Source organism: Heterodontus francisci, chromosome 14 (genome assembly GCF_036365525.1).
Source record: "Heterodontus francisci isolate sHetFra1 chromosome 14, sHetFra1.hap1, whole genome shotgun sequence".
NCBI lineage: Eukaryota > Metazoa > Chordata > Chondrichthyes > Heterodontiformes > Heterodontidae > Heterodontus > Heterodontus francisci.
The window spans coordinates 95,726,948-95,750,057 of NC_090384.1; the positions used below are offsets into that span (position 1 = coordinate 95,726,948).

At 41.2% G+C, this 23,110-nt stretch overlaps 2 protein-coding genes across 2 annotated transcripts in view; one reads left to right on the forward strand and one right to left on the reverse strand.

The window, feature by feature from the left end:
* The window catches only part of LOC137377164 (transmembrane protein 263-like), a 312,332-nt gene extending 310,903 nt beyond the window's left edge, over positions 1 to 1,429 (forward strand). The window contains exon 3 of the mRNA XM_068046572.1: positions 19 to 1,429. Within this exon, the coding sequence (XP_067902673.1) occupies positions 19 to 305 (287 nt within the window). The 3' untranslated portion in view covers positions 306 to 1,429. The remainder of the gene's footprint in view (positions 1 to 18) is intronic.
* A 17,356-nt stretch (positions 1,430 to 18,785) lies between these two features.
* The window catches only part of chst1 (carbohydrate (keratan sulfate Gal-6) sulfotransferase 1), a 219,075-nt gene continuing 214,750 nt past the window's right edge, over positions 18,786 to 23,110 (reverse strand). The window contains exons 2-3 of the mRNA XM_068046927.1: positions 19,900 to 21,229; positions 18,786 to 19,080 (exon numbers count right to left, since the gene is read on the reverse strand). Coding sequence (XP_067903028.1) covers positions 19,068 to 19,080; positions 19,900 to 21,209 — 1,323 coding nt within the window. The 5' untranslated portion in view covers positions 21,210 to 21,229 and the 3' untranslated portion in view covers positions 18,786 to 19,067. The remainder of the gene's footprint in view (positions 19,081 to 19,899; positions 21,230 to 23,110) is intronic.

The window sequence follows — 23,110 nt, forward strand, 5'->3', positions numbered from 1 at the left end:
TTAAAATTGTTTCCACAGAACCCAAGAAGGAACTTACTGTACAGGAGCCAGGAATGATCTGGAGAATGACCGGTGGCCTTTACAGTATCACAAAGGGTGCAGTTGGTGCCACACTCGGAGGTGTAGCTTGGGTTGGAAGCAAAAGTCTGGAGCTGACCAAAACAGCCGTGACCACTGTGCCAGTGGCAGGCGCTGGCTTCGTGAAGGGAAGCGTGTCAGCAGTGACGGGTGGCGTCAGTGCTGTAGGCTCGGCTGTTGCAAGCAAGGTTCCTTTTACACCCAAAAAAAAGGACAAATCTGACTGACTAAGTTTTTAGGGTGCATTCTCCTTATAAATATTCATCATGATTTAAGTATACCTGGACATGCTTGGATACTTGTACATGCTTGGTATATCTTTTTTAAAAGGGCAACTAGTGAGATACATGTTTCTGGAAAACTCTGCCCCCCCCCCCCCTGCCTCACCTGCAGTTCTAATGCCATATCTCTTCACTGTTTGCTGTCAATGACAAACTGAGCAGTTGTTTCCATACTACACTGTCCATTAACAAGCTATAGCTTTACACTTCTGGGCTTCTGCGAGCATAAGTATTGGCAGCATAAGGACAGTTGGTCACAGCACCAAATCCATAAAGAACATATTCCCCCTAGTAATTTTTGAAACTAAAATGTGCAAAAGGTTTTTTGGGAGAGGAGGGATAAAACAGGTGAACATCAAAAGTAAAGTTGAACAGCAACCCCCACCCTCCCTAATGTATATATTTATTGGTTCCTGCAGTATTTTGTATGCTTGTTTTGTTCCTGTTAATTATAATGGGGCTAATTTTCAGTATTCAGGTTTTGCTTTTTATCTGTTTGGAGTAGGACAGATTTTGCTTCAAATGTGTCGGTGGCAGAAAATTTTGAATGTCGTGTTGGGAGCAGTCAGCATCCAGTCTTCAAAAGTATTTCCTACAATGCAGCAAGTCAGTTTTTTGCTTGGTTGTGCTCTTCTTTTATGTGCCTAAGTAGGTCAATACTGGGAGCAACATGCAGCACTATAATGCTTTATCGTAGGTTGCATGTTACCATGTGTAGCCTTACTCCTCATTATAGTTTGACTGTTGTTACTTGCTATAAAAGATATTGGCTCAGCAGGTCATTACAGTAAAATGTTGATGACCATGACCCCCATTTGCTGTTTGTGCTGTTTCATTTTTGTTATGCTTCGCATTGATCTTTCCATCACCTTTCTCTGCACCTGATATGTCTGTAATGTGTTTATGTATTAAGACTGAAACAGACAGTTAATTGATTGCTGTTGATCAAAATGCGAAACATTTAGTTTTTGTCTATAATAGAACTATTTTTGCAAATATGACACCTGAAAGCTATGAATTAGACTGTAAGTCTGTATTTTATTGGAAATAAAGTTTGAAAATCTCAATGATTGAAAGTGTTCAGCTTGATATAATTGCACATTATCTCCTAAATATCAGTACATTTACAGACATTGGGCAAATCACAGTATCTATTTTGCTGGAAAAATCATTTACCTTTAAACTTGAGGCATAGATCACCTCATTTCAATTATGTTTATTAGAAGCAGTCACAAAAATGGAGGAATTTCTTACAATAAATATAAGACGGCGCAGTGGTTAGCACCGCAGCCTCACAGCTCCAGCGACCCGGGTTCACTTCTGGGTACTGCCTCTGCGGAGTTTGCAAGTTCTCCCTGTGACTGCGTGGGTTTTTGCCGGGTGCTCTGCTTTCCTCCCACAGCCATAGACTTGCAGGTTGGTAGGTAAATTGGCCATTATAAATTGCCCCTAGTATAGGTAGATGGTAGGGGAATTGAGGGAAGGTGGGGATGTGGTAGGAATATCGGATTAATGTAGGATTAGTATAAATGGGTGGTTGATGGTCGGCACAGACTCGATGGGCCGAAGGGCCTGTTTCAGTGCTGTATCTCTAAATAAATAAAAAATAATAAATAAACAGTAAAGGCAATGAAGATGTTAGATCTGGGATATTACTTTAAATGAAAATGCAAGAGTAGAACAAAGGAATATTGGTTCAAAAAGAAAATTTTGAACTAAAAGCAGGAATTCTTCTCACAAACTGATCAACATATAGAATAACCTTCCAGAAAGAACAATGGAGGTGAAAACCCTGGAATCCTTTAAATAGCAATCGGCTGCTGCACTGATGGAAATTTAGGATCTCTCTGGATGGATGAATTAAAATGGACCAATTGACCTTGTTCATCTGTAATTATCTTCTGAAATAAACTAGCTCCAGGAAATGGATTTAACCAGTGCCTCCAGAGAGTGCACTGCTCTCAACAGCAATAGTGCTGTCAGAGGCTGACATCCTTCCTGGTCACTAGCAGGCACAACCCATCCTTGCATCTCAGTTTTCACTTGCCGCCTAGTATATCTTTCCTCGCCATTGGGAAAGGTTTGTGAGCTGGAAATTGAAGTTTCAAACCACTTAAAAACAACTGTCTGTGCCATTTTGCACATGTGACGTTTTCCCCCTTGCTGTAGCATGAGATCCACTGTTTAGGTCAGAAATAGTACTATAGTGATTATGATCCTAGACAAGTAACCTGGAGGTTGAGAGTTCAAATTGCGTCACCACAAGTTACAACATTGAATTCAATGCATCTGGTTATTTGTGGGCTAGTGTCAAAAAAAAAGCTGCCACATTTTTTATACAAAATCCAACTGGAACACTGTTGTCCTTCAGGGAAAGCACCCTGTCCACCCCTTCCTGGTGTGGCCAATACGTGACTCCAGTTCTGCACTACATGGTAGGCTCTTAATACCACTATGAAGTAGCTCGCAAGGCATGCCATTGTACAAACAAATCAGACCTATAGCAAGAAGGTTACCCACCATTCAGAGCAGATGGGAATAGACAGCATATATAACCGTGCCAGTGTTTCACACAATCTGAGAGAACACACACAAAATAAATACAAGAGGTGAATTCAAGGACTGGTAACCTGGCCAATATTACAAAGCTACTTCAGGAACCTATGCTGCAACATAAATAGGCCGTAACTTACAGAAATGGATTCTTAATATTTGCACCTATGTGTGCACCTGTAGTGTATTGAAATAATTCTGTGATGAATCAAACTATAATGTTTTCTGAATTCCAGACATGGAATTAAAATCTAACATTGTTTATGTGGAGATTTTATGCAGTGAAGATGCATTGATGGGGTAAAGGATAAAAACTGTAGGACACATTTTGTTACATTTTTGGGGGAGGTAGTGGTAATGTCACTGGACTTGTAATCCAAAGGCCCAGGCTAATGCCATAGGGTTACTGGTTCAAATCCCACCACCGCAGCTGGTGAAATTTAAATTCAATTAATAAAAAGAATCTGTAATTGAAAGCTCATCTCCGTTTCTTGGCACCATTACTATCATTGATGCCTTAAAAAACCATCTGGTTTGCTAATGTCCTTGAGGGAAGGAAATCTGGCATCCTTACCTAGTCTGGCCTACATGTGACTCCAGACCCACAGCAATGTGGTTGACTCTTAATTACCCACTGAAATGGCCCAGCAAGCCACTCAGTTGTCAAGGGATAGGCAACAAATGCTGGCCTTGCCAGTGACGCCCACATCCCATGAAAAAAATACTGTATCGCATTATGTTAATAGGACAATGCATTGGTATTAGAAGCCAATATTTAATTTTTATATTAGATATTTTTAATCCATTTATGTTGTATCTTGCAGTTGGTTTGCTTCCGACTCGCACTTCATATAACACCAGTAATTTCCTAATGGGCTTTTTTCTGATCTTGGTAACTTGGTCTCTCGCCAAGTAGAGAGTTGGGATTTACAAGCAGCTGTCAATATGCAGAAACCTCCCTCAGCAATTAGGCTTTAATCAACCTCAGAGTGTGCTTATCTTTATTGCAACCAAATGGGAAGACCATCAGCCCCTCCTACTATATTACAGTAATACTTCAAAGGTACTTTATTGGTTGTAAAGCACTTTGGGACATCCTGAGTTTGTAAAAGCTGCTGTATGCATTCACGTCTTTTCAATGGCCTTAAAGGGACAAGCCTGTTTAATTCAATTCCACTTTAGTAGCTAAACAGCACAATGATTACTTGCATCTAGATGCCACCCATAACCCAGAAAAACTTTCCAAGATGCTTCAGAGGCATAATTATTCAAAAATGAACAAGAAACCAGAGAGGAGGTATTAGGAGGGGGTGACAAAAGCTTGGATTTTGATAAGGGTCTTGAAGGGAGGGAAGTAATTTAAAATGTGGAGGGGGTTAAGGAGGGAATTCTGGAGCATAGTGCTTAGAGAGCTGAAGGCAAGGCTGTGAATGATGGGACAGGAGAGAACAAGAGGCCAGAGTTGGGATAGAGTGTTCAGAAGGGGTTTCAGGGATGAAGGAGATTACAAAGGTTACCTGAAGAAATTTAAAGACACGAAAATTTTAAATTGGAGGTGTTAGGGGACCAGAAGGCTATGTAGGTAAATGATTGGTGAATGGTGTACTTGATAGGATGCAGGCAAGAGTTTTGGATGAGCTGAAGTTTATGGAGAATGGGAGGCTGGCCAGGAGAGCATTGGTACAGTCAGCAGTGGAGGTCAAGGCATTAATAAGGGTTTTACTCAGTGGGGTGAAGCAGGGGTGGAAAGCTGATGATACTGCAGTGGAGAAAGGTATTTTTTTATGGTGAACGCTGAGATTTTGAGCTGTCTAGTTCAAACCAAGACAATGACTGGAGAAGGATGAAATTAATTGCAAGGGTACAGAGTTTGTGGCAGTGCTAAAGTTGATGGTTTCGGTCTTCCAGTATTTAATTGGAGGAAATTGCAGCTTATGGAAAACTGGATGTCAGACAAGCAGTCTGATAGTACAGATGTAGTGGAGTGGTGGTTATAATTAATGATCACATGGGTACGAATGGAACTAAACAAGGGAAATCCAACTGAGCTGGACAACAAAGTGGAGGTGGAGGAGCATGATGTCAGGTGTGACAAAGGATATACAGATGTCGAGGTGAAAACCATGACTCTCACCGCTGAGTCAGAAGTTTGGGAGTTCAAGTTGATTCCAAAGGCCTGAGCACATAATCTAGGGTAATATTTCAGTGCAGCAGAGGTCATTGTATTCTGTCTTTCAAATTAGACATTAAACTGAGGCTGTGTCAGGTGGAAGGTAAAATATTCCATGGCCCAAACCTACTCCACAGCTAGCTCTAAGCATCATTACAAAAGGTTGAAAATATTTTTTTAAATATTAGATTTATGATAACTTCTCACTCAGGCCCAAAAGAAATGGTCCAGTTTCTCTACTTTGATTTTGTGTCTCAAGCTTACCTTGGAATATGAAAGCTGGTGGAAAGAATTTTGTTAATTAACATTTTTGTACTTATTCTCTTCACTCTGCTACAACTCAAAATATTTGGAAGAAGGAGCATTGTTTTGGGAGTTCCAGTACCATGGAGACATAGCACATTAGTTTGTACCTGCTGCATTGTCCACTGTCAATGCTGGCGAGGCATCAAGCAGAAGCCATGGTATTCTCTCCAAAGAGGAAATGGAAAATTGGACAGCGAATCGCACCCATGCTGTTTTTACACACTGAATGATTTTAGAGCGGCATTGATTAAATGTCTTAAAGCCATTGCATAAATGTCCCTTGGCAAAGCTAGATCCAAAAAAACACATGGCAAAAACCTCTTTTTAAAAAAAAATAAGAAATTTATATGCTTGCTGAAATTTTCAATTGAAAAGCTGAGTAGATGAGATGCGTCTGTGTAGCATGTTTTCTAGGGTTTAATTGAAAATATAACCCCTCTACATTCTAAGGAATGAATGCTTAAATAATGTTTAACCAAAAGGGGGAAATGAAGATCAGAAGAATTAAAAACTTAAATTTGGCATACAGGTTTATTGACTTTTAAAAGATGATTAAATCTCAAACATCTTTCACTACTCTTTGTAATTAATTTGAAGGAATAGAAAGTTTACTGAAATATCACTATAAAACTTTACATAAAATTGTTCAAATATTTCATGAGACAAGTAGTAGAAGACTTTGTATTGTGAAGCACTGAAGGATTGTGACAAAGGGTCTTCATTTTCAAAGTATTGACGCATCTTTGTTTTTCTTCTTTCAGATGCCGATGGATCTGTTATGCATTTTTGACATGCTGTTTTTCAGCTCTCCAGTATTTGGAGGACTTTTATTACTGAGTTATTTTCTTGCATTAGTTTTAGTTGGTGGCATTTTTTTAAAAATAAGAACAACTTGTATAAAAGAATGGATATAGATAGTGTTATGACCGAGCTGGGAAGAGTGCACTGTCTTTTCTGGTTCCACTTCTCCACAGGTCACAACATATTTTTCAATGTTTACCCAGTTACCGATGCGGTCAATCATATACTCTACTCTTTATCCCAGAATAAAATACACCAACCAGATTTCTATAATAAACAACAAAATGATCAATTTATTATAAAAACAAGGCTTATCCAGTAATGAACACACAGATTGAAATATGAAAGTTCCCTTTTTAAACACCCCTCACACAAACTGAAAAAATAAATAAATTCTCTCTGCAGAGGCCTTTTACAAAAAAAAAACACTTTGGCCAAGTACTTGCTAATTCTTGAGGAAAAAAAAGAGAAGATATGTAATTATGTCAATTGTCCCTTTTTATCTGGCGTCCAGGTATACGGAGGCAGGTCACTGGGATCTTTGCAGAAACAATTTGTTCTGGCGATGTTGAGAAATGGTCTGGTAGGCTTTCCAGGTGAAATGTGGCACAGGGGTTTCAGTTATCACACTCTGGATTCACAGTTTTTTCAAAGAGGTAGAGAAAGAGGAGCTGACACTCTGGATTTCTCAGGGTATCTTACAGAGGTGCAGGAATAATGAACTGGGCTTTCTTTTCAGCAGGTTACAAAACCAACTGCTTTTCAACACTGTCCACACCCCAACTGAACCAAAAACATATCTCAGAAGCGAAACCAATTCGGACACTCATAAATCTTGACATGTCACTTCTCCGTAAATATCTCCCCCAAGTCACCAAGATTTATGTTGTTCATTGAGCTTAAGGCATGTGATATCCAGTAAAGGTTTGTTTTCAAACAAGACCTCTCAGTGTCCTTTCAGTGAACGTTCGACTAAAAACAATGTCCAACATCTATGAAATCTTCAGTTCTTCAATCTGGTTCTGATGAAAGGTCACAGATCTGAAACGTTAACTCTGCTTCTCTCCACAGTTGCTGCCTAACCTGCTGAGCATTTCCAGCACTTTCTGTTTTTATTCTAAATTATTTACCTTGTTTATGTATGAAGAGAACAGGAGCGATCACATCATCAATCTCTGGGGCACATCATATATTTTATCAATCTGAGAAGCATCCACTTATTGATAGTCTCTGCCTTCTGTCCTTCAGTCATGTTACTTTATCTTCAATATCTTACTTGTCCGTATAAGTCTTTTGTCTGACACCTTATTCAATGCTTTTTAGAAGTCCAAATATTACACATCGACTGCATTCCTTTGTCTCTATTCTTTGTTAATTGGAAAAGTGCTTTATCAGTTGTCTGAAACCTACATTCAAATATACTACAGAATATCCAAAAAGGTTGCAAATATTTAGAAGATGACTACAAGTGAACTAAACAATTTGGAGATCCAGAATTTGATTATCTAAATGACGATGAAAGTGACTTCTGATTCTTTGCCAAATCCACCATTTTGGATGAACACCAAATCCACAACTACTGAATGGCATGCTGCTCACCCTGTTTCCATGGGAACCTCTTTAATAGGGACAGAAAGAAATAAGCTCACCGTCCAATCTGCCACTCTGCCTAATCCTAAATCCCCTGCAGAAATTCATGGGACTGGCCCAATTTCAGGACACACTGCCTAAACCTGAGAGGAAAAAATGTTTACGAGCTAGTTCATTTAGGAGGGATAAATGTAAGTGCACTATCATTTAACAAAACTGAGAGATTAAAGATCAATAGTATTTGTACCTATTGTTTACTGTTTTTTGTGATTCTAGATGAACACATTTTTCGGGGGAGTGGGGATGAACTTAACCCATAAAGGACCGGTTCATAGAAAAATTCATAAAGCGCTCAGTTAAGCCTTGTATCATTCTGGTCAATTAAGTGTTGATGTCACACTCATTCACTGCTTTTAACATTAGAATTGTGAAGTAAGTTTTATAGCATTTTCAAAACCATGACCCTATTTTAGAATTGCAGTGTTCATCTCAAAATAATGAGAGCAAATCATGAATTCAGCATAACGGTTACTGAACTGACTTGCGCATCATGATCAGTTTATTTTTTCAATTACAATAAATGACACTTAGAGTATATCTATCTGTACAGTTAAATCTTTTGCATGCGTCCACAGGGCACGATATATGCATGGAGGTGGGGTAGAAGTTATGCTATAGTATACAATAGACTATGGCTGGAGTACTGAGAGTAGATCAGGGCACCACACCTTAGGAAAGATATATTGGCCTTGGAGGGAGTCCCAAATCCTTAGAATTGGAGGGTAAGTGTGTGAAATTTCCATAGATGCTAAACACGATGACTTCCATCCTAATAGTATTGAGCTGAAGAAAGTTTTGCTTCATCCATGACTTTCAATCAGGCGACAAAATGCCAGGCAAGGGTTAGGGATATAGCTGAAGCTGCATGTCATCATCATACATAGACAAACTGACTCTGTATAATGTTGTATCATGTAGATATGGAGTAGAAGAGGCTAAGGATGCCACTCTGGACCTCATTGAAGGTGACATGAAGAAATGGAAAAAGAAAGCTTTGCAGAAGCCAATCTGGTGAAGTTACAACACAAGGCTACATGAATGCTAAACAGCATTCTATAGTCATGCTATAGACAGATCTAAGCAAGCGCACAACCAATGGATCAGATCAAAGCTCTGCATTCCTGTCACATTCAGTCATAAATAGTGGTGAATAATTAAACAGCTAACTAAAGTAGGAGGCTCCATGAACATTTCCAATCTTCATTGGTGGTGGAGCCCAGCACATCAATGCAAAAGACAAGGCTGAAGTGTTTGCAACCGTCTTTAGTCGATAATCAATTTCAGCTACCTCCTGAGGTTGTCACCATCACAGATGCCAGACTTCAGCCAATTAGATTCACTCCTCTTGATAGCAAGAAATGGCTCAGCACAATGGACACAGAAAAGGCAATGGCCGTAGTGCTGAAGACTTGTACTTCAGAACTAAACGTGCCTTTAGTCAAGTACAGCTACACACTAGCATTATGTGACAAAGTGGAAATTTGCCCAAGTATATTCTGTCCATAAAAAGCAGGCTAAAATCAATTCAGCCAATTACAGGCCCATCAGTCTATTCTCAATCATCAACAAAGAGATGGTAGCTTTTACCATCAAGCAACATTTACTCAGCAATAACCTGCCTACCGATGCTCAATTCGGTTCAACCAGGACCACTCAGCTCCGGCCTCATTACTGTCTTGATCCAAATTTGGACAAAAGAGCTGAATTGTAGAAGTGAGGTGAGAGTGACAACCCTTGACATCAAAGCATTTGACTGAGTGTGATATCAAGGAGGCCTAGCAAAATTGAAGTCAGTGGGAGTCAGGGGGAAACTCTCCACTGCTTGGAGTCATACTGAGCACAAAGGAAGATGGTTGTGGTTGTTGGAGGCCAATCATCTCAGCTGCAGGAGTTTCTCAAACCAGTGTCCTAAGCCCTGCCACCTTCAGCTGCTTCATCAATGACCTTCCCTCTATCATAAAGTGAAGATGTTCACTGGTGATTGCACAGTGTTCGGGTTTATTTGCAACTCCTCAGATAATGAATGCAGTCCATTAAAGGCATGCTCAGGTCTGTAAAAACAAACCCGACCCGAGCCTGACAGAACCACATCTGACCCAAGCCCAACGCGGCCCGCGTCCTCCATTTTTTTCTCGTGCCCAACCCGACCCGACCGTCGGTTAACTTACCTTCCGTTTTTCACTCTGTTCCTGATCTGCACAAGCTTAAAATAACTGTAACAAAACCACCTTTCTAGTCCAACAATTAAATTAACATTGGAGCCACTTACCTATGATAGTGTGTCCGACCTGGCCTGACCCGAGCCCGAATGCCGGACCTGGAAGTGCAACCCGACCCGACCTGAACCCGACACATGTCGTCGGGTTCCGTAGGGTTCAGGTCGGGTAGCAGGCCTTTACAGTCCATGCTCGCATGCAGCAATAACTGAATGATCAGGTTTGGGCTGATAAATGGCATAATATGCATGCCACGCAAGTGCCAAGTAATGGCCATCTCCAACAACAGAGTATCTAACCAACTCCCCCTAACATTCAAGGAGATTACTATCACTGAATTTCCTCACCATCAATATCCTGGGGGTCTCCATTGACCAGAAAGTTAACTGGAATGAGCCACATAAATACTGTAGCTACAAGAGCAGGTCAGAAGCTGGGAATTCTGTGGCGAGTAACTCACCTTTCCACCACCTACAAGGCGCAAGTCTGGAATGTGATAGAATACTCTCCACATGCCTGGATGAGTGCAGCTCCAACAACACTTGACAATCTAGGACAAAGCGGCCCACTTGATTGGCACTCCATCCACCAAATTAGACATTCACTTTCTCCACCACCAGTACACTGTGGCTGCAATGTGTACCATCTACAGGAAGACCACACCATTCTCACATGGAAACATATTCCTTCATCGTCACTGGGTCAAATCATGGAACTCCCTAGCTAACAGCACTGTGTGTGCCTACACCAGATGGACTGCAGTCATTCAAGAAGGAAGCTCACCACCACCTTTCGAAGGGCAATTAGGGATGGACAACAAATGTTGACCTTGCCAGCGACACCCACATCCCATGAGCGAATTAAAAAAGATGAGCTGAATGTATTGGAACAGCTGGAAAAGATACCATGAAAGGCTGGTACCACAGAAGTGGACTACAGAGGAGAGGCAGTAGAGGAGACTGAAGTGGTCAGTTGTGTTGAAAGTTACAGAATGGTTGAGGAAGATACGAAGAAACAACTCCCTAATCACAGACAAAAAGAACATCTTTAGTGGGTTTGACCAGAGTAATTGGGTGTTGTGGTTGGAATGGAATCCAGACTGTTGGGTCCAAATGGAATGATGTGCACGGACTTGGGTGGTCATGGCATGTTGGAAAACTGTAGAGAGGAATGGAAGATTAGAGATGGGACCTCAAGGAAAGACAGAGAGATATTAGCACAGTACAATCTGTCACTGTGAGTAACATCTTGGCAGATCTGCAAGTATTATATAACCCATTGTGTACTACTGAGTGTAAACCTATATGCAGAAAGAAGGTTTATTTAATTTTATTTGTATGGTATCATTCAAAATGTCCCAATATCTTTTGAAGGGTAGTCAGTGTGATGTAGGCAAATCTGGCAGCTAATTTTGTGTGCAGCAAGTTCCCAGTAAAAGCAAATTAGTTCAATGACAAGTTAAACTGCATTTGGTGATGTTGGCTCTATTATACAGCACATTGTTGCATTAAATAATGTTCCTGTCATTAGCTAAGTGTATTTTCTGACACCATGAAGATCATTGCAGATCTATTCATATAAAATAATTTAGAATGCACTGTAAATTGGAAGATCTGTCTAGGTTCCTGGTCAATTTTGCCTTTCTGATTTTTAACTAGCTAATAATATATAGTTAACATGTGAAATCCTGGAATGAAAACAAGAAATGCTTGGAACCACTCAGCAGGTCTGGCAGCATCTGTGGAAAGAGAAGCAGAGTTAACGTTTCAGGTCAGTGACCCTTCTTCGGAACTTGTTCGGGAATTGTTCCAAAGAAGGGTCACTGACCCGAAACGTTAACTCTGCTTCTCTTTCCACAGATGCTGCCAGACCTGCTGAGTGGTTCCAGCATTTCTTGTTTTTATTTCAGATTTCCAGCATCCGCAGTATTTTGCTTTTATATATGTGAAATCCCGGACTGATTTCAATTACCTGAGGGGAGCAGAAAGGAATTTTCCTGAGTATTTTTTTTCCCCCCTTATTGGTCCTGCTTTTCTTTTCCTCTGGATTTTTGCCTCTCCCAGGAGAGGCTGCAGAGGGAGGATGGAGATATAAATGTCCAGCCACGATGCTCCAGCCGTTATTGAGTGGGGCAAGCTTGATGGACTGGCTGGTTATTTCCTGTCCAACAATTTCATATGTATTTTTAAAAGTAAACATAAAATAATTAAACAATTGTGCCTTTTGCATTGTATTCAAAGATCACTCTAATTAAATGAGTGAGATACTTTCCTTTAAAGGAATAAAAATGTCATGAGCAAAGTGGTCCAACCGTAGCTAACAAGAGAAGTTAAGGATAGTATTAGATTTACGGAAGAGGCTTATAATGTTGCCAAAAAGGGTAGTAAGCCTGAGGATTATTTTAAAATTCAGCCAAGGATGACTAAGAAATTGAAAAGAAAAGAGAAACTAGGCTATGAAAGTAAAATACCTAGAGACCTGAAACGTGAACTCTGTTTCTCTCTCCACAGATGTTGAGTATTTCCAGCATTTTCTGTTTTCATCCTAAAAAGATTTGTTGTCGATTCTCAGACTTCAGTCTTCACTTGGCCCTTTTGTGTTGTTTACTCTCCAGGCTGCTGAAACATTTGGACCTCCAACACTTCTCACTGGGTCAAAATCCTGGAACTCCCTTCTGAACAGCGCTGTGGGTGTACCTACACCACATGGACTGCAGCGGTTCAAGAAGGCAGCTCACCACCAGCTTCTCAAGGGCAATTAGGGACGGGCAATAAATGCTGGCCTTGCCAGCGACACCCACATCCCATGAACAGATTATAAAATACTAGGCCTGCAGTGTCATTATCCTCAACTCAAGTCAACCTGCTGTGCCTGTAGAATATAGGGTTAGAAAGTGAGCATTATTGAGTCAGGCTTTGCTGCATGCAAGCAAACCAGGGAAACCAGGCACAGATGAAGCAGGTTCCACAAAAAAGCAGCATGAGGCAGGGAAGTAACATGCAGAATGGCTGCAGTGCTGAAAATGATCAGATTCCCACTCGAAGATAAGGCTCAAGCTCACTGCACATACCTATCTAAACTAGAATTTGTTTCAGTTTTAGAATAGATAACCAAATACCACAATATTATTAGTTAATGGGGAGAGACTATATCTAGTACAACTGTTTGAGTATTGCATATTTACAAAGCAAGGTGATTTATTGTGATAGAGGACAGTTAAAATGTCAGTTATGCGTCACAGCCAAAAATGGCAGCATAACAGGAATCTGGAGAGCAGTGAATGAGATCCCCTTCATGAAGGCTGTATCACACTGTGTTTGACACAGCATGAAGTATAATTATATTGCAGTGTCAAACCTGGTGAAAATCTGTTAGATTTCGCAGGCTTTGTGCATGCTCACGCAGAGGTGATTAAAATGTTTTGAGAAACCTGGAACTCCTGCGCATGCTATTAAAAAATTCCAAATTTACCAGCCAAGAGCAGAGTTTCCTGCCTGCATTTGCCCAGAACCCGCCTTGCCAGGAGAGTCAGAGTTTCAGTATGAATAACGTAATGACAACTGCAAATCTAGACTGTAGTTAATAATCTGATCAGTAGCTACAGCATAACAGCAGCCTAAAGGTATTAGATTTATTTTTAAACTCACTATTTCATGGCAGGTGTTAGAAACCATAAAATCTCCAAACTTCAGTGGCATCCTCCTGTTAACATAAATTATCTTCATTTTCCCATCTACGATGATTAGCATCATTAATTCACTGAATCAACTTAACAATTAAGATACTGGCAGAATTCAATAATCAGCTTACTAAATGCAAACAAAAATCAATGTGCTGGTTATGTCTTGAATTTCTCACTAAGATAAGAAAATTTCTGTTCCTTCTATAAACCAGCATATCTTATCTATGAACAATGACATGGAAAATAAAATATATTTTAAAATGTTTCAACTGAATTCCCATAAGGAGATGCTACTTGGTCAGTGTAAGGAACAATTGCATTTTCAACTCCAGAAACAATTGGTCTGAAGCACTCAGAAAGCCTTCTACCACAAGCATATTACGTTTTCATTACACTTACTGCTACATTTTCATTACACTTACTGTTACGTTTTCATTACACTTACTGTTACGTTTTCCTTACACTTACTGTAAACATGATGATTCAATTCGCTTAGTGATCTCAGTTGTCTATTGATTCCCTTCCAGCTTATTTTCAGTCCCTTCTGTTTTACCCTTTCACTTTATCCTTCGTTTTAAATGTTACATTTCAATTTTCCATTTGTATTGCACTTGTGTGTATGCCTTCAATGGAACCAGTAAAGCACCAGTCATGATATTTAATGAACCAAGGTTTCAATAGTGCCTATTTTCAGTAATTCTGAAATGATTTTTTGTTCCCTCTTCATTTAATTTTATTCGCTTTTATGCTACTCTCTCTATATTTCCTGTTGTATTATATTTTGAATTGTAAATATGTGCAGGTATAAAATAGGATCCATGCTACAGAACAGAAAATATACTGTTTTTTAAGTCATGTTACTGAATTAAATGCTTTATTATCTGATTTGGAGCTGTGACTAGAAATTTAATCATAGCTTCATCATTCAACACTATTCAGAACAAAAGTGTCAGCATTGCAAAGCACTAAAAAGCTCACACATGTTCATATCAATTATTTTTCTGGAAAAAAACTGAAGCACTATAATTTTTTATTCGTTCATGGGATGTGAGTGCCGTTGGCCAGGCCAGCATTTGTTGCACATCCCTAATTTCCCTTGAGAAGGTGGTGGTGAGCTGCCTTCTTGAACCGCTGCAGTCCATCTGATGCGGGTGCACCCACAGTGCTTTTAGGGAGGGAGTTCCAGGATTTTGATCCAGCGACAGTGAAGGAACGGCAATATAGTTACAAGTCAGGACGGTGTGTGACTTGGAGGGGAACTTGCAGATGGTGGTGTTCCCGTGCGTCTGCTGCCCTTGTCCTTCTAGGTGGAAGAGATCACGGATTTGGAAGTTGCTGTCGAAGGAGGTGTGGTGAGTTGCTGCAGTGCATCTTGTAGATTAGGGTTGTCCAACCTTTGTGCGTGGTTGCGTGGGGGAGGGGCACATTACACTTTTTCTCTCACATGGAGGGCCAGTGAGAGAATTTCAGAAAGATAAAGGCATGAAAAATGTATCTTACTATTAATCAAAACAACAACAAAAGTGCATTTTTGTGAAGAAGCTTTAAATGAGATTAATTTATTGACTTACTTTCTCATCACTATGTTGGACACTGTTCTAGTGAGATACCTGGCATTTTTTTGCTTGCACAAGAAGTTAATGTTTGCCTGCACACTTGTAGCGATGCAGAGTATTCCAGATGGACGTCCATCTGTCAGAAGTGATCTTGATCAGTCTCTTTCCCTCTCCCTCGCAGTCTCTCTCTCTGACTCTCTCTCTCTCCCTGTGTTCCCCCCTCTCTGTGTTCTGCCCTCTGTGTTATTTCCCCCTCGCTCAGTATCCCCCCACTTTCTCTCTCAATACCTTCTCTGTTTCCCCACCTCTCTGTGTCCCCCTTCTCTCTCTGCCACTCTCTCTCTCTGTCCCACTCTCTCTACCCTCTCTCTCTGCCCCCCACTCTGTTCCATCTCTCTGTTCACCCTCTCTCTCTCTCTCTCTCTGTTCCCCCCTCTCTTTGCTTCCCCCCGACAGTTGCAAAGAGCAAGAGCAGCTTTGTGTTTGGTCAATTTTTAAAAAAATGCTGAGTTTCCCAGCTGACAGGCGCTGACATCAGGAACAGCTGTTTCCCAACTTCGCGCAGACTCAGAGTTTTCTTGCAGCCTTTTTAAAAAAAAGTCAGTTAAACCCCAAATCTGTCAGAAGTTGGGAAGCCACTGCTCTCATACAGCAGCTGTCAGTTGTGAAACTGACAGTACAATGTTTTAAAAAGTCAGTCTGAAAGAAGATGACAATGGAAAAGTTGTCATCTCTGAAATACATCCACGGGCTGGATGGAAACCTTTGGTGGGCTGGATCATGGCCCGCGGACTGTAAGTTGGCCAACCCTGTTGTAGATGGTACACACTGCTGCCACTGTGCATCAGTGGTGGTGGGAGTGAATGTTTAAGGTGATGATGGGGTACTGATCAAGCAGGTTGCTTTGTCCTGGTTGGTTTTGAGCTTCTCGAATGTTGTCAGAACCGCATCCATCCAGGCAAGTGGAGAGTATTCCATCACACTCGTGACTTGTGCCGTGTACATGGTGGACAGGCTTTAGGGAGTCAGGAGGTCAGTTACTCGCCACAGAATTCCCAGCCTCTGACCTGCTCTTATAGCCACAGTATTTATGTGGCTGCTCCAGTTCAGTTTCTGGTCAATGGTAACCCCCCAGGATGTTGATAGTGGGGGTTTCAGTGATGGTAATGCTGTTGAATGTCAAGGGGAGATGATTAGATTCGCTCTTGTTGGACTGTAGCAGTTCAAATTTAAGTTCTGAAATCTTGTCTTGCAAATTTGCTTTTTCAAATGCAATGCGGGGGAAAGAAAGCAGCTGATTAATTCATATTTGTTATATTCATATATACCTGGTTCAGCTTTAATTGAAAAAAATACGCTGATTATTCATCAAAATACTGCAGATGCTGGAAATCTGAAATATAAACAGAAAATGCTAGAAATACTCAGCAGATCAATCAGCATTGGTGGAGACAGAAATAGAGTTAATGTTTCAGGTCAGTGACCTTCCATCAGAATGGCCACAAACTGAGGGTCAGAAACCTGAAACGTTAACTCTGTTTTTCTCTCCACAGATGCTGTCTGACCTGCTGAATATTGCCAGCACTTTTATGTTTTACTATTTTCAAGAGTTTGAGCAATCGATAATAATTTTTCAAGTCAACCTTTATTTTTCAACCAAACACTTTGGCTTATGGAAAATAATCGTTAAATTGATCACAATCTCGAACAACTTTGTGAGGTATTTCGAGAGGGCATCAAGTACCCTGGAGCACAGTGAATACCGAAACACTGTGGGAAGAGATGGAGGATGAACAATGGGAAGATAATAGGTGATGTGGGCAGAAGCAATGTACACAAAGTGACTGCAGGGACGCTGGTCTCCCAGAGCAGTCCAGGTGAGGAGTGAAAAACCAGCAGTGGACAGAAAAAACATTTTTTTTTGCTGAAAGAGGATTGGTTATAGATTTGCCTATATTATGTTCCCATCTGCCAGAGTTTCTATGGACATCTCAGAAGTATACACTTGAGTATGTGAAATACAGTGTACACAAAACCTTATTTGGAAGTTCCATTCTTTCCCCCTGTATGCAGGTATAATTTGAAGATGTCTGTCTGTTGAAAGAAATGCTTGATTTATTTGAACCCTTTCAGTGCCGTGGGACATTGTTAAGCTCCTAAGGCTGGTATACTACTGGTCATCACAGTACACCACCAGTTCAATTTTCCAAATCTGGGCTTTAATTGGCTGGAAAGTTGCCCTTTAAAACCAGTTTCCAGCCAATGAAACTGTTCCAAACAAGTTCCGGACTGGGTGATTCAACCTGTATGAAGATGATTCCAAAGGTTTTTAATTAATACTTTTGGGGGGGGGGGGGGGGGGGGGCGGGGAGGAGGTTAGGGAACATGGGATAAATGTTCAGCTTATTTAGCTTGCTTTATTTCCCTACAGGAGTCATACTTGTGTTCCAAATGTCCTGGCTGGCACTTGCTGTCAAATTCCAGAGCTTAGCACCTGGGGCAAAAAGTAAAGGCTGCATTAAAAGGAACTTGCAACAATTTAGCACCTTTCACAATCTCAGGCTGTCCCTAAGTGCTTTACAGCCAATGAAATACTTCAGAAGTGTTGTAGGAATTGTGCACAGGAAGATCCCACGCACAGCAAAGCGATGATGGCCAGCTAAGCTGTTTTTAGTGATGTAAGTTGAGGGGTAAATATTGGCCAGGATGCTAGGGAGAACTCCCTTGCTGGTCAAAATATTGCCGAGGTGGCAGTCAGGACCTGAGTTTAATGTCTATCCAAAAGACTGGACTGGAGTGCCAGCCTAGATTTTATGCTTAAGCCTCTGGAGTTAGATTTAAAGCCACAACCTTCTGACTCAGAGGTGAGAGGGCTACCAATTAAACTACATAGTTTTGAAAACTACAGTGTTGAAGTAGAGTGTATTTACTCAATGTAGGCATTCACAAGTTAATTTCTTCAGCTATCTTATTATGGGGACATTTAATGCGTAGGTTTTCAAACTTAGGAGCCACAAGGGCGTTCTCGACAGTACCTGTCGCCAACATATTTCTGTCTGCCAGGTACTTTCTGTAATGGTTATCAATAGGTGTTCAGTTATCAGCAAGTTATTTCTATTGTTATAAACCAATTAAAAAATTTCTGTGCAGTGATAGCAGTGTTTTCCCTGGGCAGATGAGCCCATCTTTCAAATGTTTTGGGCAAATTCTCCTGGAGTGTGTTGATTTGTGCAGAAAAATCTGTAGTCTCTCAAACTAGAATTAGTAAGATGGTTTCATAGAAGGAAGCTAGCATACCTGTGCTTGCTTCTCAACAAACGTGACAAAGTCCAGTGTTGTCAAATAGAAATTGCTAACCGACCACAGGACATTTTTAGCCACATGCACTAGTGTTAGTTTTAAAAAAAAGTCCAAACAATAAAGGTAAATGTACTTCACATGTATTTACTTAACAAACCTTTAGCAGCATTCAGTAAGAGGAAGTAAAGCACTCACAACGATCAAAAAAAGCACTTGCACACTCGACTGTTTGTCATTCCATTTTACTAACAAACACACAAAAAGGGTTAAAGTTCACAGGTGCACGATGTGCGAGTGTGCTGAGCTCACACACCCAACGAAGGTGTCTATTACTCGTTTTAAAAAAATTAATAATCAGAGATGCAATTAGACACATCAGGATTCCGAATTAGCCACATGTAGAATGGCTAACGTTTTGGATGACACTGGTCTAGTCTGATCTCCTTTTCCAAATCCATTTTATAGTCTTTCTTTTCACTCCATGGTTCTTGAATTAACACAAACAATTACTTGTTATGGCACTGAAACTTTGGTTCCCTGTCATAATTTACAAACAACATTAAAATTACAAGAGAGCCTTGGGGGGGGGGGGTGGGGGGCGGGGGGAGACAAAATGTAAAATTGAACAATTTGCTACAGTACGAAAAATACTTCAATACAGAAATGTTGGTTCCTTTTAAGATCATTTGACATTTTAGAAAGATACAGTATGTTTAAAAAATATTCAGATATCTCACTTTTTAATAAACATTTTCACCTGCATTAAAATACATTTTGGTCGGGGTGCTTTGAAATTATTTCCTTTTGAGCTTCCACCTTGGTCAACCAACTACCCCGAAAGCTTGTGCAACTCCAGGATTTAGTTGCATCAGGGAAGAATATTTGAGAATGTGTGTGTCCATCCAGGATTGGCCTGGAGTCTCCAGGAATTACAGACTAACGTCCAGGACATTGTTACGAGCAAACCCTGGAGAAAAATCATAGGTGTCAAAGTGTTTTTACTTTCTTTGAGCACCGAGTATCAAAGTATTGGAGATGGGGGCAAAAGGTTGACTGATGCTCAAGAATCATGGAATTTGGTGATGAAAAGTCCTTTTGCCTTCCAAATGGAATGAGGTTGGTTTTGTTGGGCAAGCAATGGTGGGAGCACGGTCATGCCATTAAAACCTTCAGGGATGCTTTCAACCAGAGCCGGCAACCCTAGTGTACATGTGTGTGGAGGAGGGGAAACTAAAATCCAACAATTCAAAAACACTTTTTAATATCAAAAATATATCACTAAATGGCACAAACTATTTATAATTACAAAAAGGGTAGAAAGGTCTTGTCTTCGGCGAGACTTATCGACATGTTTCTCAGCTCTTCGGGCGAGTTGACCAGTTTGTAACCCAGCTGGGCCAGAGTCAAGTTGCAAATGTTCTGCACCAACTCGACCATGTCGTAGCTGAGCTTGAACCTCCAGCCCTCGGCCGTGGCAGCCGAGTCCCGCACCGTGGCGTACTTCTGGTTACCCGAGGTGCCGGCCCCTCGAGTGTTGTTGAGGATCCAGCGCTGCACGCTGCCGTCCATGCTGAGCCCCAGGAAGCGGTAAATCTCCTCCGTCTTCTTCTGGGGCTCCCTGGCCAGGTCCTCGTAGCGGACCAGCATGTACCGGCCCTTCAGCCAGCCGGGCCGTGCCAGCCCAGTGCCCGCCGAGTGCAGGAAGTCCTCGCAGGTGGCGCTCAGGTGCGAGGCGTCCAGGTTGTAGGGTCTGCGCCCGCTGTTGCGCCAGATCTTCCAGGCGCGGAAGCTGTCGGGGAAGGTGTCGATGCGGGAGGAGAGGATGCCGCGGGGGTCCCGCACCAGCTGGATGACCTTGAGGTTGAGCCGGGGGTCCTCCAGCAGGGAGCGGAGGTCCCCGATCTCGGGGATTCTCACCGTCTTGATGGCGACGTGGTGCCGGCGGCGGCAGAGGCGGGCGGCCAGGGTCAGGTTGAGGGCGCCGCAGCGGCGGACACACTCGCCCTCCTCCCAGCGCTCGGCCGCCGGCCCCCGCTGGGCCTGGGCCTGGGCCTGGGGCTGGGGCTGGGCCTGGGCCCCGGGGGCGGCGCACACAGGCGGCGAGCACAGCGCTTTGCTGGCCCCCCGGCGGAAGAGCCGCTGGGTCCGGTGCTGCTCCGGCGCCGGCCTGATGTACGTCTCCAGGTCGTGCAGCCGGCAGTCGAAGAGGCTGCGGAGCAGGTCCCGGTAGGCGCCGAGCAGCAGGCGCCGGCCCTCGGCGGCGGACCAGGACGGGTGCCGGTTCCTCAGGCTGCTGTTGATGAGCGCGGTCTGGACGTGGTAGAGCGGCTCGAACAGGTAGAAGATGTCCGAGTGCTGGTTCAGCAGCTGCCCGATGAAGGAGGAGCCGCTGCGGGTGGTGGCCAGGACGAGGATGTGGCTGATGGGCTGGGCTTGGGGGTGACAGGGGGCGGCGAGAGCCGGAGCACAGCCCGTGTGCTTGGGCACCCGGCAGATGGTGAACGGTTTAGCGATGAATGTCCGGATCGCCGTGTACTGAACGGCCAGCGAGGCCACGACCAGCAGCAAGACCGCCTTCCAGGAGCACTCCATGGCCGTAAACCTGTGTCCAGTCATTCAGTGTCCAGTGCTGTACCCTGTAACAACACAAAACCCAAAAGCAAGTCAACGCTGCCAGCATAATTCACCATAATTCACATCATTCACCATAAGTCATTTAATTCACCACAAGTCATTTAATTCACCATAATTCACATCATTCACCATAAGTCATTTAATTCACCATAAGTCATTTAATTCACCATAATTCACATCATTCACCATAAGTCATTTAATTCACCATAATTCACATCATTCACCATAAGTCGTTTAATTCACCATAATTCACATCATTCACCATAAGTCGTTTAATTCACCATAATTCACATCATTCACCATAAGTCATTTAGTTCACCATAATTCACATAATTCACCATAAGTCATTTAATTCACCATAATTCACATCATTCACCATAACTCACCATAAATCATTTAATTCACCATAAGTCATTTAATTCACCGTGTCATTTAATTGACCACAATGCTTTAATTCACCATAATTCACATCATTCACCATATTCACCATAAGTCATATAATTCACCGTGTCATTTAATTGACCACAAGTCTTTAATTCACCATAATTCACATCATTCACCATAATTCACCATAAGTCATTTAATTTACCATAATTCACATCATTCACCATAAGTTATTTACTTCACATCATTCACCATAAGTCGTTTAATTCACCATAATTCACATCATTCACCATAAGTCATTTAATTCACCATAATTCACATCATTCACCAGAATTCACCATAAGTCATTTAATTCACCATAAGTCATTTAATTCACCATAATTCACCCTAAGTCATTTAATACACATCATTCACCATAAGTCATTTAATTCACCATAATTCACCATAAGTCATTTAATTCACCATAATTCACATCATTCACCATGTCATTTAATTCACCATAATTCACATCATTCACCATAAGTCGTTTAATTCACCATAATTCACATAATTCACCATAAGTCATTTAATTCACCATAATTCACATAATTCACCATGTCATTTAATTCACATCATTCACCATGTCATTTAATTCACCATAATTCACCTAATTCACCATAATTCACATAATTCACCCTAAGTCATTTAATACACATCATTCACCATAAGTCATTTAATTCACCATAATTCACCATAAGTCATTTAATTCACCATAATTCACATCATTCACCATGTCATTTAATTCACCATAATTCACATCATTCACCATAAGTCGTTTAATTCACATAATTCACCATAAGTCATTTAATTCACCATAATTCACCTAATTCACCATAAGTCATTCAATTCACATCATTCACCATAAGTCGTTTAATTCACCATAATTCACATCATTCACCATAAGTCATTTAATTCACCATAATTCACCATAAGTCATTTAATTCACCGTGTCATTTAATTGACCATAAGTCGTTTAATTCACATCATTCACCATAATTCACCATAAGTCATTTAATTCACATGACTCACCATAAGTCGTTTAATTCACCATAATTCACATCATTCACCATAAGTCATTTATTCACCATAATTCACATCATTCACCAGAATTCACCATAAGTCATTTAATTCACATCATTCACCATAAGTCATTTAATTCACCATAAGTCATTTAATTCACCATAATTCACATCATTCACCATAAGTCATTTAATTCACCATAATTCACATCATTCATCATAAGTCGTTTAATTCACCATAATTCACATAATTCACCATTAGTCATTTAATTCACCATAATTCACATAATTCACCATAAGTCATTTAATTCACATCATTCACCATAAGTCAATTAATTCACCATAATTCACATAATTCACCATAAGTCATTTAATTCAGATCATTCACCATAAGTCGTTTAATTCACCATAAGTCATATAATTCACCACAAGTCATTCAAT